General features: G+C 39.6%; 1 protein-coding gene across 2 annotated transcripts in view; it reads left to right on the forward strand.

The window, feature by feature from the left end:
• The window catches only part of FRK (fyn related Src family tyrosine kinase), a 40,858-nt gene that overhangs the window by 6,717 nt on the left and 15,629 nt on the right, over positions 1-18,512 (forward strand). For both annotated transcript variants that reach the window (XM_063125742.1, XM_063125741.1), the window contains exon 2: positions 14,141-14,262. In XM_063125742.1, the coding sequence (XP_062981812.1) occupies positions 14,157-14,262 (106 nt within the window). In that variant the 5' untranslated portion in view covers positions 14,141-14,156. The remainder of the gene's footprint in view (positions 1-14,140; positions 14,263-18,512) is intronic.

Below are 18,512 nucleotides of genomic sequence, written 5' to 3' on the forward strand. Positions count from 1 at the left end.
TGATTGGTATCCTATCAGTTTTAGTGCTACAAAGTCTATCTCCTCTAGCTCCTTCTCAAATTATTTTTGTTTGCTAAACAGAATAAACCTTTCTGCTTCATAAATGTATTTCAGGTCCAACATCTTCCTGTTTTATTCTAATTACTCAAATATATCTCTTTCTAAAATTTGGTTATACTTCTCTTCCAACATAAAAAGGAAGTAGATCAGGGCCATGGATCCAAAGATCCAAAGCCCTCCTGGTCTCCAACGATGCCACCAGCCTGGGAGAATTTACACCAGCCCCAGAGCTGGCATAAAGATTTCCCTTCCCATTGTTTGAAATGGAAGGGAAATGGGCCAATCTTCTCCTCTCCCCCTCCACTTTCACCCAAGGAAGGAGAACACTGTTCTTCTTTCATTTCTGCTCTTCCAGCAAGAGCCCAGTAAGGCCTTGCATATGCCAGAGTCTCAGACATCGGAATACTCCAACTCTTCAGATATGATTGCCTTGCTCAGAGACTATACATCCAAGATACAAGGAAGTGGTATAAAATAAAGTGATTGCTGTGAAAATACATATAGCTACAATATGAAGAGACGAAGAGGTTCCCCATTTAAAATATGGATAGCAAAAATTTGGCAGATTGCATAGATGGTGAAATTGACTGAATATCTCAAAATAATAGTTAGGGTAAAGGGATTATTTTTTTTAATAATGAAAGTCTTTTTATTACGTATATGAATATGAAGTACACCTTGAAAGTTAATGCATTTAATTCATTTGATATTGAGTAATACACACCCATAGCAATAGATAGTTTATAGGAATTATATGAATGTAAAATAGGTTTTACATTCATACAGCACCATGTACATTGATGGTGCTATATAAATAATAATAATAATAATGATGTATGTTTAGGCTGCTATACTATATACACTTACCTGGGAGTAAGTCCCATTGAACTCCATGTGGAGTCAATGTGGAGTATTTGTGATACAAATAGCATACATTTAATAGCTGTTGGTTTATCTTGATTAAAGAATGTTTTCTTTCAGCATAATTTACAGTACAATCCTATAGATGTCTACTCAGAAGTAAGCCCCTTTGAATATAATGGTCTTTCTTCCAGGTAAATGTGTATAGATTGCAGCTTCAGTTGTATAATGATTTTTCTGGTATTTAGTTGGTTCTATAAAGGTTTTTAGGTTTTTGTGTCTATAGAATATGAGCTATGCAGTGCATTATCTATGCTATTTATCTTGTATATATTTATATATGTAAAATATGACCTGAAATATATTTAGGCTGACCATATGAAAAGGAGGACAGGGCTCCTATATCTTTAACAATTGCATAGAAAAGGGAATTTCAGCAGGTGTCATTTGTATGCATGCAGCAGCTGGCAAAATTCCCTCTTCATGACAACAGTAAAAGCTGCAGGAGCCCTGACCAGAGTGCCCAGCTACAAAAGAGGGCAGGGCTCCTGCAGCTTTAACTGTTGTCATGAAGAGGGCATTTCACCAGGTGCTGCATGCATACAAATGACACCTGCTGAAATTCCCTTTTCTGTACACCTGTTAAAGATACAGAAGCCATGTCCTCCTTTTCATTGGGTCAGCCTAATTAGATTACTTTCCACTTCCATAAAGAAATGCAGCTTTAATTTGTAAATAACTTAAGGCCCAATTGTAATGGTTACCTTACATATCCCAACATTCTTTAGAACACAGGGAAGGAAAGAAGTTTTAACTCTCTAGTAGTATAGTTTGAGAACATCTTTATGTTACCAATGAACATAAAGATGAACATCTCTCTCTCTCTCCCTCTCTCTGCCTTGTTATGGATTATGGTCTGCATTGCAAACAGGAGCCATGGAAACCAACAAATCACCTGCCCTTTCTTTATTAGTGCCAATTGTTTTACCTAAACATGAAAATGACTCTCTGCCAATGTATTATGGACAACAAATACATTGCCCAGCTGGACTGAAAATTTTAATAACTCCAACCAAGTAGAGATAACACTGGCTGAAAACAAATCCTGCTTTGTTTCCTAAAATGCTAAAAAAAACCCACAAAAACCCACCCTAGTGTCCCTTCATGCTTCCTTTCTCTTTTAAGTGTTCTAATAAAGACCTCTTTCACTGTTTATCAAACAGTCATTGAAATATCAGTTGATATATCAATTAAATGCGGGCATGTCAATGACAGGGTAGCGCAGTGCATATTCCAAGACAATTAAGCCTGGAAGGTTATTCCCACTTAACTGGGAGTAAGCCCCTTTGAAGCTGATGGAATTTACGTAAATGTTTACACTGTAAATCTAAGAAAACACATAGTTTCCATAGCTTGATATGGAATATCAGATATAATAAAGGCATCTGAGTTAAAGAAACAATTTGGTTATGATTATCCCAAGGCACCTTTAGGCTGCAATTCCATCAACCTGGGAATAATTCCCATTGAATTCCAAGGGGCTTACTTCTAAGTAGAGATGCATGGGATTGCACTGTTAGTGTACAACATACTCTGTCCCATTGGTTTTCACAAGACTTGTGTGATAATCTTGGGGAAGGATTACAGTGACATAATGGCCATGAAAAGTTTGGATAGAGTACTGAGAGCTGTTTCAATTTTCAAGAGAAAAGGGAATAGGAGTGCATGGAATTAGATTTTAGGAATTGTTTAATTGTGTAACATGGCTTCCAAACTGGGCGATTCTATATTCCAGAAGTCCCTATTTCCAAATTCTTCTGACACAATAATTTAAACAAGGAAAACAACATCTTATATTAGGATGTTTATTAAGACTATGTGTAAATTTAAGAACAGGCTGTATATAGTGAAACCATCAATAGCACCAAAATCTATGATTTTCCATTCATTCCTCATGAAAATATTAGTTAATTGGATAAAAAATAAACATAGACTTGTATCTGAGTATGGTGAACTTAAGGAAGTTCACAGAAAGTATGGTCTCTATCTTGTGTCCCCACCCCTGAAATCATGTGTGCTCCCCAAAAAGACTCCCTGGAGATGTTAAGGGCCCACCTGAACAATGTGGAATAGGGTGTGGGGGATGCTGGGGGAGAGGGGAATTTCTCCAAATTGGGTGGGGCGCCACCCAATTTTGGCTGATTCTTTCATGCCCCAACTGCTGCCCCCCCCCCCCCGTCCACCTCTCACATTGTTCGGGGTGGGGTGATCCTCTAGAGAGGCTTTTGGTGGGAGCAGGTGACTGCAGGGGGGGGGGGAAGGAAACTTTTCTTCCATGAACTTCTTTAAAAGCATAATCCTGTACAAGTTTAGATAGAAAAAATGTCCTACAACTGCCAGTATCTTTCCAGCCAGCCATGTTGGGAATTGTCAGACTTCTTTCTGTCTAAGCTTGCATAGGATTGCACCTTAAGTTACCTTAGGATCAAACCCATAATATTTATAGCTATGCTTAAGAGCTAGTTAAATACTTATGAGGATGTTAAAATGCCATGGGGAATCAAAACCACTTTGATTTGAATATCAGCAGCTTAAACACAAAAATTGCAGCAATGAAAATTCTAGTTTAAAGAATTGACTTGTGGTGGGTTTTTTTAAATGAATAAATAAATCTGGTGATAACAAAGAACTAGTGTTAAAAATTAATAAAGTATTGTTGAAGTATCACTGTAAAACAGAAAGAGTAAAGCAAGTCATGAGGCAAGATTTAAGCTATTCTTACATTTTTGGTGTTTAGAAAAATAATTCCTGGAAATAATATCTGGAAACAGTATCCATGTCTCACTGTGTATTAAATACACAATTATTCCTAAATGAAAAGTCCTTCAAATATGGTGGGAAAGATGATTTTTTTAAATAAAAATTGATATATGTTTATTGATTGAAAACACATACATCAGCTGATGTTAATTATACATCCCATATATGTTAATCATATATTTAGTTATAAATTGATATTAACAGAATAGCTTTTTTATATGTATACATATGTATATACACCTATGCAAAGATTACACTGTAATGACATAGACAAAAAAGGCTTTTGCTTGTATACCTAAGTAGCAATAAATGTTAGCTCCTATCTTAACCTATCTTACCAAGGCATCCAGACCTAATTTACTCTTTTGTTAAAAAATTTAAATCACCCATTTTTAGGAGCCTGCCCTGAAAGCATTTAAATCAATGAAATCACATGAGAAATTACTCTTTGAAAGAATGCAAGAAGTTAAATCAGATTATTCAGATGAGTGCAAGTGGGTATTAAGAATGTGTATGATTTATGAAGGAGAGCAACATATTAATTCAAATCAATGTAATGAGACCTGCTAGAATACTTTTATGAAGGAATTCAGGCATCACAATGCATTATTTGATCACAGTAGGCCAGAGGAGAGTTCCTAGAAGAGATCATCCTAAGGGTTGGAGAAATCTGTTAATGTGGATCCCACCAGCCAGCTTTATGGGGTGATCAATTTATGACTTTGCATTATGAGAGAGGGAGAAAAATGTCTTCCTGTCTCCTCACCATGCATAATTTTGCACATGTCTGTCATGTCTCCCTTTATTTGCATTTTCCCTCAAAGTAGAGATGCTCGAGGCCCACGATCATGTTGGTTTCCCTTTTTTTGCACCTATTCTGTTCTCCTCCTCTGAAAGTATCTCCTTGTTCATTGAAGTCCTCTGAACCTGCTGCCCCCATTGCACAAAGTGATGTGCTTTTCCCCTTGGGGCAGGGAAACAGATAATAGGAGGCAGAGAGCAGGGAAGGGTGCAAGCAGAACAGAGATAGGGGACCTGCTCAATGTGGGCCATTTTGATTCTGCTATCCCTTCCCTACCTATCAAAATAGGTGCAGGAATGTATAGGTCAAGTCAGTCTGTGGGCAACTTAAACATTTTTATTAACTCAAGAGGGATGCAGTATCAAGTTACCTCAGAAAAGTGTTTTGGTCCAATTTTAATCCATTGTTTTCTTAACCCAACCTATTTTTTCTCTCACTGTAACTTACGTTGTATGAAATCTGCACTACCCCAAAGTCCGCATCCTCATCTATTACCCCTCTTTTTCTGGTTTCCTATCTATAGGCCTCTTTTCAACCCCAGCTGTTGCTTCTGTTCTCTCTGCATCCCCAAACAGTTTTTTATAGCTGTTCCCACAAAGGCCTTAGCTAGACCTACCTTTCGTTCCGGGGCAGAGGAGGGGAGATCTCGCGTTGGGATTAACGCAAGATCTCTGCCCCATTTACACATAAGGCGCGGCAATCTCAGGAAGAGAGGTGCCCACCATTTTTTAAAAAGACGACGTAGCACACAAATGCTCATGCACTAAAGGTAAGTCTTTTTTAAATTTAATTTGGTTTTGCTGCTCCACCAACCTTAACCCCAATGGGTGCAGCACTCCTGGCTCTGCACGAGTAATCGCACGGAATGGGGTCAAGCCGCGGAAACGAGTCAGATGTTCCACGGTCTCGGGCTCAGCCTGAGACCGCCAAAAAAGCAGGCCCAAAGGAGAGGGCTATATCCCGGGGCAAGGGAGGGATCATTCCTCCCTGATCCTGGGATCCCCTGTGTGTCATTAGGATGCACAGGGACGACCCCAGGGTTTGCCCTGGAATATAGCCTGGTCTAGCTAAGGCCAAAGAAGACAGAAAGAGCCATTGAGTATTTGGAATTCCCTCAGAGGGCCACATAGAACTAAGGATGTGTTTCCAAGCAGTCCACAGACCTTATCTTATACAAGCCTGCATAACAAGACAGAAAGCCAGGATAACACAATGTAAATGAAGAGGCTATTCAGGTAGGAGCAAGTTTGGTGGTGAGTGGGTGAAGCCACCAAATTAAGCAGGCAGGTTCAATCCCACCCATATTCACTCATTTAAGTAAATGATTGCTGTTCAATCTGATGAAGACGAGTGAAGTGCTGCTCTATTAGACTTACTGCAGTAATGGAAAAAAATAAGCATATCCATACAGAGGCATATTGTGTCTTCAGGAGTTCTTGCAAAATGCCTGCCTTTTATTCAATACACCCCATGTTATAATAAAGGCCATTGCTTGAAACAAACCTATTGTTATTATTAACAACAACAAATGAACAAAATGTTGCAGTGTGGAGTGTTCCTGTTCCAGGGCTCCAGCCAGACATGCCTTCTTCCAGAATACTCTATTCCATTCCTCTCCCCTCACCCCAGTTTCCCCCAACAGACACTCTGGCCACTGAGCATGCTCAGTCCTCAGTGAGCTGTTTGGGTATCCCCCTTCCCTGCACATTAGGGTTTTTCATACAGGTGTGTGTGTGTGTATTTTTGTGAACCTTGAAATTCTGATACTTCCCTCTTGTACATAGGTGTTGCCTTTTTGGCTACTTAAGGACCAGTCCCTGGAGAGCAGGTTTGCTATTAATATATGGAATGGCACTTTTATTGCACCTTCAGGCTGAGATCGTAATCACCTTTACTACAGATTAAGTCCCACTGAACATGGTATAACATATTTCTGAGTAAAAACAGGACAGCAGTGTTGGTGTTCAGGATGCTTAAGGCTTAATTCTTCCAACAACTGCCTGGAGGTACCTGAGAGATCGTATTTTCTCCAGGAACACCCAGTTAAGTCAGTGACTGCATTCCATAAAGAAACTGGTTTACTCAGATCTTTGTTCCCCATTCTAGCCAATGGGATCCACTGGTGTTTGAGAGAGAAATAAAATCTCTGAGATGGAGAAGGTGGGATGAAATACTGACACCTCAAGCATTTCTCATTGGCTGGTGTTGCCTTTTTTTTGGATGAGCTCACTATTTCTCCTTTGGTTTCTGTCTTCACTGACTTGGCGACCAAAATAACTCTCCTTTATTAAGACGCTTATGTGGGTGGTAGAGATTAATAGGCTCTAGATGCTATTTGTTGGATGCACAGATACTTCTTTCTTTGTTGTTATAATAATTAGGTTATTCAGCTGCACGAATTGGATCAACAAGCATGATTCATAACCTTACATATCAAGTGTGTACAAAGAAGGCTAAATTATGCAGATCAACATAGCTATCTCTAAAAACTTGAAGGACTGGTTCTCTGTACATGAAAAACTGCTTATGATTGTGAGGGTTAAGTGATCAAGAAAGAGTATGTGATCCATTTGCATGGTTTAAAGCTAACTCTTTCTTTAACAGGTCTCCACTCTAGATTTTTCTCTTTCTTCTGGCAGTACTGAATGGAAGACGTGTTAATATATTTTCAAATATATCAAATGACATTGCTTCATTTTTTCTTCCCCTCCCCTAAACTAGGCAGAACATTGATTGCCATGTTTTTTGCTTGCTATCAGTGATGAGGCTATAGGCTATTGAGGAGGCAAGTCCACAAATAAATGGCTGTAAACTAGCTAGAAAAAGAGATAATAGGATAGTGCAAAAGTAGATAGACAAGGATAATGGCATAAAATATAAAAAAAGAGAGGGAGGAGTATCACATTGTTTTGTAGAACTGTTAACTTTAGAAAGTTTGCCTAATCACTGTAATTGTTTGTGGAATCATTGTGATACTGAGGAACAATCAAATCTAGGTGTGGGACAAGTAGTTGAGAGCCCAAATCAAATAGAGAAACCAGTTTGGTCTGTTGAACTTAGCCCAGGAAGCCAGTCAGTGTGAACTCTGAAGCGTGTGCTGATGAGGGCTCTGGTGGTCTAAAACTTCCCAGCTATCTGAACTAAAGGTATCTTATCCATCAAATCTGAGGACTCAGCTAGACCTTGTGGTCTAGCGGGGTGGAGGGGTGAAGATCCCGTGATATTTTTTATCATGACATCTCCCCCTCTGCTCACACGTGGTACATGGTGACCTCCGAGGGAGAGGCGTCACGCTCTCCATTTTTTTAGAGACAGGTGTGCGTGAGTGCTTGTGCGCAAAAGGTAAGTCCTTTTTTTAAAAAAAAAATCCCCGCTTGTCCCACCCCACCCCCCAATGGGCGCAGAGCTCCCCATGTGCGGGTCCTGGCTCTTCGCAAGGAACCATGAGGAGCCAGGACAAACCGCGATGCCTGGTCACATGTTCTGTGGTCTCAGGCTCAGCTCGAGACCGCAGAAAAAATCGATCTAAAGTGGAGGGCGAGATCCCGGAGCAAGGGAGGGATCATCCCTCCCTGATCCTGGGATCCTCTGTGCATCCTGTGGACACATAGGGATGATCCCGGGGATCACCCCAGGAGCTATTTATTGTTTTACTCTGTACAGCACCATGTACATTGATGGTGCTATATAAATAAATAAATAAATAAATAAATAAATAAATAATAATAATAATAAAGCCCCATCTAGCTAAGGCCTGAGATGCCTGGATACACCCTAAGATTAGTTGAGAATGTCCTCTTGATGATATCTACATATCAGGTTGATGCATAAAAGGTCACATAAAAGAGAAAGAATGAGAAGGGATTTTAGCACACCTATTTCCGTCTGATTTATACGGGTTATTTCCTGCCCTCAATCATAGTATCAAATACTGGTGAATACAATCTGTAGTTTTGTTCATGTGTATCCATAAGATCAAGTCTCAAGTCAATGGTAAGGGCTCAATATGTTAGTAGATGTGGCGTCAATGTGGTTGACAGCTGTTCTGTCAACCATATTTGATGGATAATGAATGCATGTGTACAGTGGTTTGGGGGGTTGGTATCACACTACTTGTAACATCCCCAATGTCTTGTCTGTGCAATTGAACACAATTGGGGTGCTTAGTACTCAACCACAAAAACTCACATTTGAAGTGAAAGATAAACAAACATTTTTATATATTTCTACTGTGGGTGATATTTACATCAATCTTATATATGCTGTTTGAGAATACTATTATATAATGTTCATAATTAGGCATACAAAAAGATATGTTCTTCTTGCTGATACACAACCTTTAACACATAAAAATAAACCCAACAGGGCAGAAGCCTCCAATGTGTAGGTAAATAAATAATAATGATAAAAAACTTAAACAAGAATAATATACAATGTATCAGCAATTAAATAACAATAACAGTATTTTACAGAACAGCATGTGGAATTTTTTTTTTTAAGTACAATATTGTGCCACCCTACAAATTCAATATTCTGGGCGTCTAGATAGAAAACAGGTGTCCGGTACAGTGCCTGTTTCGAGATATCTTCATCAGTTGGACGCACCTTGTAGTTCTCATGTGTAGATCAGCCAAATAATGCTCTCAACTTTTATGTTCGTGCAATCATCAGGCCTTCTGTACAGTGCACTTAAGCTGTACATACATAACCCCTGTGTATGGGATCATTTGCACCCTGCATGTTTGAAAGACATGTGAATACGTGGAAAGTGGGAATGTTGTCAGGAGGCATAATTCCAACCCCTGTTTCAACATGTGGATTATCACTAGAATTTGGTTGACTGAACAACACTAAAGAAGATGAGAACTGAGTGGGCCAAAATCAATAAGGGCAAATTGCAAGGAGGAATGAGCCTGCCACATGTGAGAGCAGTTAGGTGGGCGACAACACGAGAGAGGGCCTTTTCTGCAGTGGCCCCACACCTCTGGAATAAGTTGTCATTGTAGGCTTCCAGGCCCCATCATTGCAGATTTTTAAGAAGAAGGCCCTGAAAACATACTATTTTACTTTTACCTATCCCTGATGTGTTCACTGTTGTTGATTTTATTGCTCTTTTTATTAAGTTTTTGCCATTTTATTGTGTTTTTATTGCTTTTTAAGACTGTATTATTACTTATTATTACCAATAAGTAATAATAGTGAGACGCAGGATGGAAATTGATGTAGGAACAGGAGGCCAAGAATTGCATGGATGGAAAGCAGGTGCAGGATTTTAAGCAGGAAAGCTTCGTTGCCTAAGAACTAGGGAAAGCAAGGTAATTTGTTCAAGCAAGGTATATATGCCCAAGTAGGCGTCAGCTACTTGTCTAGAAGATGGAGCTGTTCATAGAGGCAATGCTGCTGTACAAGAGCAATCTTGCTGCATCAGTCTTGTAACTGTGGCAACAAGTTCCTCTGTTTGAAATCCTGTTACCTCTTACAGTTGGAACAAGGTGGGCTAGGCACATAGATGTACATGTACTTGGCCTGCATCCCTCTTATACTCATAGCTACCATGTATACCCCATCAAACATATTATCAAGGCAGCCATACCTGTCCTTGCGAGTTCCCAGGCACCAATATCTGGTCACATTTTGGTTAGTGTTGCTTGCTGTTATGTAGTTGTCAGTTAAAAATTCAGCTGAAATAATCAAGAAAAGGCAAAGATGTGAGTCAAAACAATGCCCTTAAATAAAAAAGCAAAGGGCATAGCACTGAAAACAATCCTTTATTGCTGGATTCTTATTCAAAGGTTTATTTTGGGAAAGATTCATCTGGTGTTTATGTATTAACAGAAATGATGGGGGTGGGGGACAGAATAAAATTATGACATGTTCTTTGACCATCAAAGAATTTTCACACTGAGCAATTGTTTCGACACATAGGTAACTGGGCAGGGTACGCTAGCTTCTACACATTGGTATGCAAAGGTTTCCCCCCTCTCTTGCCCCATTTTTGTTCAACCATTAAACTTTACAATGCTCTATTTTTCTTGTCTTGGAGATAAAAGTAAAGCAGTAATAATGATTCCCCCCCCCCCTTTTCTCATTTTGAGTAAACTTTAGGGATCCAATTTTAGCCTTCCAATTACAATTTATCTGTCTAAAGGCCACCCTATCATTAGTTGACCAAAATATTTGTTCTGTAGAGCAAACAATTACTGTATTGTGAATGCAGTTCAGACAGTGGCTTTAGATTCTTGTTCATCCCTTCTCCAAATACTAGTGTAACACTCATGTTGCCATGGACACTAATAGTCCTTTCCTGCAATTTTGCCCCTCAGTCCCTTCACCACAGAGCGGCTCATGAATAATACAAATGTGGCACATACATAGTGAATCCCCCCTCTGAAATGTGGCATGGCCCTGCCTTCTCCCTGATGCACCTCAATCGGCCGCCTCCATCGGCTGCCTCCATCCCCTTCCCCCTCACCACTGATATGGAATTTGAACCTTACCTCCACCCCCACCACAATTTTTTTTGGGGGGAGGGCACAATCCTGTTTCCAGTGCATATTTATTCTCTCTTTCTCTCTGCCCCGCCAGCTCCATTTCAGTCAAAGTGTGAAAGGTATGATATCTCTTTACTTATGTAAATTGTTAGCTTTGCAGTGTTATGGAGAAAACATGAAGGTATTTAATGTAAATTACAGTCTTGTCTGTGTCAGTGCAAACTGGATCTGTGAATCATAATGTCATAGGAGGTGGGAAATTGAAAGCTCTCTGACCGAATCAAGTCAAACATTTGCTATTTACTCATAAGGGTGAATACGCACTTAGACTTAAGCCAACATTCTTCTGTCTTCACTAAACCTGTTACTATTTCCTCATTCCTCACCCTAGCAACATTACTCACAATCTAATGCTTGATTAAAGAAACAAATCATTGTTGTTTCAAAGGCTTCACTGTGGAATCTTAAGTTCATACTTCCTGCTATAGTCTAATTCGTTGATGGATCTTTGACCTTTTCACAGGTAACTCTCAGGATGGTTGACTTATTGCATAGCATAGCATTAACGTTCTGATCTACATTATTTACATTATATGTCTGTAGAGCCATTAGTACATTATTGTTTGGAATGTTGTGCTGCTCTAGTCCCTTGTAGGCCACTTATATTAGGACTGGACATATAGATCACAGCCCAGCAAGCATTCAGTGGGACTTAATTGCAACTAATATTTCCTGGGACCATACTCCCCCCATTTTAATTTATGGCAAGGACCTTTGTAGCCTGCCCATGATAAGACCATAAAAGGCGAAAGCGGTGTCTTCCATCACAGTATGTCATATTCCCAATAAATTCAGCTATATTTTTAGAACACCAAGTGGGTATATAACCTCTGTGTGTGTGTGTGTGTGTGTGTGTGTGTGTGTGTGTGTGAGAGAGAGAGAGAGAGAGAGAGAGAGAGAGAGAGAGAGAGAGAGAGAGAGAGAGAGAGGTCTCATCTACACCAAGCAGGATATTCCACTATGAAAGCAGTATGAAAGCGGTATATAAAAGGCAAGAGCCACACTACCGGTTTATAGCAGTATTGAAGTGCACTAACAACTGTTGGGGCCCATGACACATCCCATATACGACTTTCATACCGCTTTCATAGTGTTATATGCTGCTTGGTGTAGATGTGTCATGGGCCCCAACAGTTGTCAGTGCACTTCAATACCACTATAAAGCAGTATAGTGTCTTTTATTTACCGCTTTCATACCGCTTTCATAGTGGAATATCCTGCTTGGTGTAGATGAGCCCAGAGAGAGAGAGAGAGAGAGAGAGAGAGAGAGAGAGAGAGAGAGAGAGAGAGAGAGAGAGAAATATTTTAAAAGAAAATCCAGTAGAGCAAGCCTGGGATTGATCTCTTTTATCTTTGATGGAGATCTTCCAATTCTTCATAGCTTTCTAAACTTATTTAGCTCTCAACTCCTTATGCATATCAAGAACTGACAGTTCCGTTCTGTCTACTTTATTTTTAGCATCATGATTCATTGTTGTGAACATGTTGGGTAAACTACATTTGCAGTGTAGACCTGTACAAGGTGTACTTTTGAATAATTTATTTTTAGGAGAAGTTTTAAGGTGCTTACAGATGTAGTCATGCACCAAAACACCTGGAAATTGCAACTTAAGGCTCCCCACCTTAACTTCTAATTAAATGGTAGAATCAGATTTCTTTATGGATTTTTGCTGAATTTCTTGCACTGCTTCTTAAACTTGCCTTAGATCCTGGAATTGCTATTCCATGTTAAAAAAAGAAAAAAGAGGAAGAAGCCTAGAACACACAATTTGCATGAATAGATGACAGTATAACTTCATGATAACATTGTCATTCTTTATAATTACTTCAATGGTATTAATCCATCCAAGCTCAGAAAATCTCTGTGCATGTATAGTTGGAGCCAGTGTGGTGTAGTGCTTAGAATGTTAGATTAGGACTAAGGAGTTTCGACTCATGGTGTGGGGACAATCATACATATCACCTTGAGCTACTAGTTTGCAGTAAGCTTTGCTCTTCTTCCACCACTGAATTCTGGTTTAAGCAGAACTTGGCAGCATCTTTAATTAGAAACCAGTTCTTTTAAACTGCAGTGTCTATTTCAAATCCCTATTACAAGGGAGGAAAACAGCCAGGAAAGTTGCCAGGTTTATCACCGCAACCTGTTGCTGCCGTCACAAGCAGGGGGAAGCCGTTTCTCAGTCACAGTTGCCATTCAATATCCAACTGTCCTGTGAGCCAAAAAAAATGACAGATAAACCATAACCCAACATCACTGTTTGTTGCTTGCTCCTCTTACCTCTTGGGGCTGGTTCTCTCCATCTCAAAGCTCTCAACTCACTAAGGACTAGCTGGATCAGCCATTCAAAAGTTGTGTGTTCATTGGGAATTCACAGGCTTGTTTTTATTTTTATCCCTCATTATTTGTGTTCTAAAGAATGGGGGGAATTTAATGGAGGAACTTTTGAACTGTAACAAGTGTGTGTGTGTGGAGAGAGAGAGAGATTTATATAAGAGGGGTGCGTGCGTGAAGGCAAGGAAAAGTGAATATGTGAAATGTAATGCTTTCCAGACACATTATTTTCTCCTTTATTTTAAATAATGCTTATTTTCACATTTAATTTATAGTTATGGTTAGCCCTTGCTTCCTCTAGCCCTTTATATTCATTACTCAGATAGTGTATCCTTTGACAAGACTGGCTGGCATTTAATTTGGGGTGAAACAGACACACTCATAGAATAGGATGGAGTATACGCACATGAAAAGTAATGCATTTCCCAGAATTCCTCAATTATAATTATGGTTAATAACAGCAGTATATACAGTAATTAGGATAGATTTAGCCTCCTTCATCTGTAAAACCGCTATGTACATTTATTTGTCATGTTACCCGGTTTGCTTGATGCTTGTACCATAAAACAGGTGGTTGCAATACCATTTTTAGTGGCTGACATCTAAACATATCATGCAGTTTGTATTAAATTGCTCCTTTGCTTTATCACATGCTTGGCAGTGCAAGTGTAGTTTTGCTCAATAATTAGTTGGACATACTTCTTTTTATTTTAGGTGGTTTTTTGGTGCTATGAAACGAGCAGATGCCGAGAAACAACTGTTGTACCCTGATAACCAGGCGGGAGCTTTCCTAATCAGAGAAAGTGAAAGTCAAAAAGGCGAATTCTCACTTTCAGGTATCAATACTCCACCTCTTTTGTCCTAGCAAATGTGTTAAAGATTTATTTTTTTCTGGATATGCTCACATAAAAACTATGATTGATTCCTTCACAAAGATACATGTGAATTGACAACAACTGCTAGTTACCTAATGCCCTTCTTATCTGTTATCTTTCTAACCTATTTAATTGCTCTTTGTTTATAAATACAAACATACATATTTATTTAATTTATTTATTTATCATATTTATACCCCGCTCCTCAGCCAAAAAAGGCTCTCAGAGTGGCTTACACTTAGCAAAAAAGAGACAGTCCCTGCCCTCAGGCTTACAGTCTAACAAAGACATGACACACAAGGAACAGGAGTTCAGGAGGGAGGGAGGGGGGGGAGGAGAGAGAGAGATATGTAAACCAGACCTACTAAAGGCTTCATTCCTTTACTTGTTTCCCTCGAATTATCCCCTACAGCGTAAAGTTGTCGTTGTTGTTGTTGTTGCTAGCTAAATCACACCCCGGGCGGCAGCACTCCTAAGAGCCTTTGCATATCAGGAAAAGGGTTTAAAGGGGGGAAATGTAAAAAATCATTAAAAATCAACGGATTACCCAATCCAATTCAAATTTGGTATGCTTAAAGCTCTCCTTAATATGTATTACTGTGCCAATTTTGATGTCTTTATCTTTAAAACTTACACAGATGTAAGCATTTGTTTAATTTGAAGTTTAAACATATCAAATCCTCCTCCTGCGCCCCCAGTGGCCGCTCGGAAAACAACAAATGATTCACTCCTAAACAGGTAGCAAAATAGGTTGAGTCTTTTGGCTTTATAGCACAATTAAAGCAGGATGCATGGGAGTACTTCACAGTCAAAGCAGATTATAAGATGGAAAACTTCGGAGTCCTTTGCACGCAATTCACAGTGATTGCACAGTATAACCCTGGTGTGATGAAGCTATAAGTATCTTTGAGAAGCAGTGGAAGACCTCATCAATCAGGCAAGCCATTACTAGCAGGCAGTGAGCTCTTAGGTTCTTCTAATGCACAGCTGTGGAACCTGTGGCCTTCCAGTTGCTGCTGGGCTCCAACTACCATCAGCCCCAGCCGGAATGATCAAGCCACAGGCATAAAGGCAGTTGAAGTCCTACAACATCTAGAAACCTACATGTTCCCCATCCCTGTTCTAATGGAAGGTTTATCCTTAACTTTTAAGCCTTGCTTACTACTTTGAGTCCTCTGGAACAGGGTGAGCATCCAAAATCATTTGTCCCTCCTATGTGTTATGTCCCACCTATGGTCATGGGGATACTTTGTCCCATGATGTTCATTTGCCCCTGCTCCCCTTCCTGCCTTCCTTTGTTTGATAATCACTTTCCTGTTCCAGCAAACTTTAGCCATGTTGGGTAGATGAGGTTTTATATGTTGAACCCTGCCTAGAGCTTTTTATCTGCTAGAATTGTTTTTATATTGTGGTATTTTGATTGTTGTAAGCCTCTTTCAGTAGTGTGAATGCATATGCATCTTCGAATAAACAAATGAAATAAAACAATAAAAATTAATTAAATCAGTGAATAATTTCTTTTTTTAAAAAATCCTTTAAAATTATCTTGCAATTATAACAAAATAAAATGAAAAAGGAGGAGGAAAACTACAAATACCATAAATAGCAGGAACATAACCAAAAAACAAAACAAAAACATATCCATTTGCAGTAACTATTCACAACACTATTGGTTAACAGAAAGAAAGAAAAAAGGATTCATCACTTTTGTTTCGAGTATATAAGTTAACATCAGCAGACTATCTATCTAAATAAGCAACCACACAAAACTGATGATGGTAAATTGCACATTCAAATGCAGCAAAAGCAGAAAGATCTTCAGACCATTAATTAGCAGGTGGTGGGTGTTAATCCTTCAAGGCTTGGTGTATACATTTCTTTTCAACTGTTTGGGCTCTCAGAGTCCACTTTTTTTCTCCATCTGTTAATCCCCATATCACAGGACTATAATAATTTAAAAGTGTGTGAGCATCCATAATTATCACAGATTTTTCAAGAACAAAGTTTATAACTTCCAACCAGAAAAAAGCTGATGCAGAGCATGACCACAATGTATGCCTCAGTGATGCATTGTCCACATTACATCAGCAGCATCTAGCAGAGCTAGCCAGTTGTTGTTTTTAAACTAGCCTCTGTGGTATCCAATATCAATTCTTATTGAATCAGCCTCAATTTTAAATCTACAGAAATAGTACATATGGAAACTAAGGTAACTTTCCATTGATTAGGCTGTATAGAGCAATCCAATTCCCTATTCCATTCTGCTCGAACATACTGAACATCCATTTCTATTGGCACCATCTACATTTCCCTTTAACAATAGCTTCACTAGACAGTAGTAACAATCGTTGCCTTGATATTCTGAATATAATCAGGTTTGGGGAGTGGATCAAAATGTATTTCATTGGTTCTTTCCCACAACCCCCCCAAATTCTTTTACTCTGCCCTGTGTGTTGTATGGATAAAATGATTTATTGGAAAGAAGAAACATGCATTGATCATTAAATGCTATTGATTTGAATCCTGGAAAAGATTTCATACCTGTGATATGAAACTGCATTTGAGTTTGCTCAAATGTGTATGTAATAGCAATCAAATTACAGTGCATGGTGAAAGACTTGGGGATTGGGGAGGGGGAATCTAGAATAATAAAACTGTACTGACCATTGGCAATAACTGCATGTTAAAAGGCCTTGATAAAACACGTGTGTTTCAGGAAAACAAGGTTAAATATTTAATTTCATTGAATATAGACTGGCTGGTGGTGAAAACCTCAACCTGTTTAATCTACAAGTTCTGCCTGAGTTCTACACAGAGCAGTAGTACTCTATAAGTGTGTTCAGGTGCAATGATGGTCAGTTTGTCAGTTTGAATGGTAATTTTTAGAAAGCCACAACAGGATATTATATGCAAGAGCCAGTGTGGTGTAGTGTCTAAAGTGTTGGACTGGGAGGCAGGAGATCCGGGTTCTAGACCTCACCCAGCCAGCCATGAAACCCACTGGGTGACTTTGGGCCAGTGACAGACTCTCAGCCCAAACTAGGAGGAGGAGGATTATGTACACTGCCTTGAGTTCCTTAGAGGAAAAAAGGTGGGATATAAATACAATAAAAATAAACAAATAAATAAATACATAAATAAACATAAGGAAGGGGAAATCTTAACCGTGATAGCCAAAAACAGAACTTCCATATTCAGAGGTAGTCTAGCAGTGTCTGCTAAATGCTGGAGACAAACAGCAGAGAGTAGGCTGCTCCATCATACCCTGCGTGTGTGTTTCTCAGTTGTATCTGGCTTGCCAGGGTTGAAACAGAGTGCTAAACCAGAAATACTTCCTCATGCTCCTCTACATTCATTCAAGCAATGTGCAGAGGAGATCAGTATCATGGCTGCTGGCTCTGCCGTTCCTGTGCCCGCCCCCTCCACACCCAGTTCCACATAAGGAACGGCTCTACATAAACACAATTGGATGTGTGTAGGTCCGAAACTCACAACTGGCAACCTTACCATGGCTTCCAATTAGATATATTGGACCTAACTGGACACAACCCTTGACCACATTCTGCCTAATGCACCAATTGGCATGATTCTGTTCCCCTCCACACACAGATTGAATGTGTGGGAACAGGGCTTAGAGATGCCTTTGTTGTAATCCAGGATCTCTGTTCAATGTTGTATTATACTCCAGACTAACAATCTAGCAAGTCAGTTTAAGTGCCCCCAAGGGCTTGTTTGTGCCAAGCAAGCAATTTGCTTCCCCACGCTACTCCCCCCACTCCTGCCTTGGAACATCAGCCTTCCCAGGTCTTATCACAACCAGAACCACTCAGCAGCTCCTGTTTAGCAAATTAAGTACGTAATTGCTGGATCAGAGTAAAGGCCTATCTTATCCATGTTCACACACTGGTCAACTAGATGCCTATAGAAAGTCCAAAGTAAAACATGAGTTGCATAGCCTCTTCCTGCTCATGTTCCCCAGCAACTGGCATACAGTGGCATGCTGTCTCCAATACTAGAGATAATATACAGCCATCATGAATTGAAGCCATTGAAAGCCTTGTCCTCCGTTGCAAATTTTGCTAGGGTGAGGACAGCTAGTAGTTCTCAGTAAAGGAGCACTGGTAGCTGCACCTTTGCCTTCAGTGGGGCTGGACTAGGTTCAAGGAAAGGGATGTCTTGTTGCTCGTGCAAGCTATAGAACCTCCTTCTGT

Source organism: Elgaria multicarinata, chromosome 4, assembly GCF_023053635.1.
Source record: "Elgaria multicarinata webbii isolate HBS135686 ecotype San Diego chromosome 4, rElgMul1.1.pri, whole genome shotgun sequence".
NCBI classification, from domain to species: domain Eukaryota; kingdom Metazoa; phylum Chordata; class Lepidosauria; order Squamata; family Anguidae; genus Elgaria; species Elgaria multicarinata.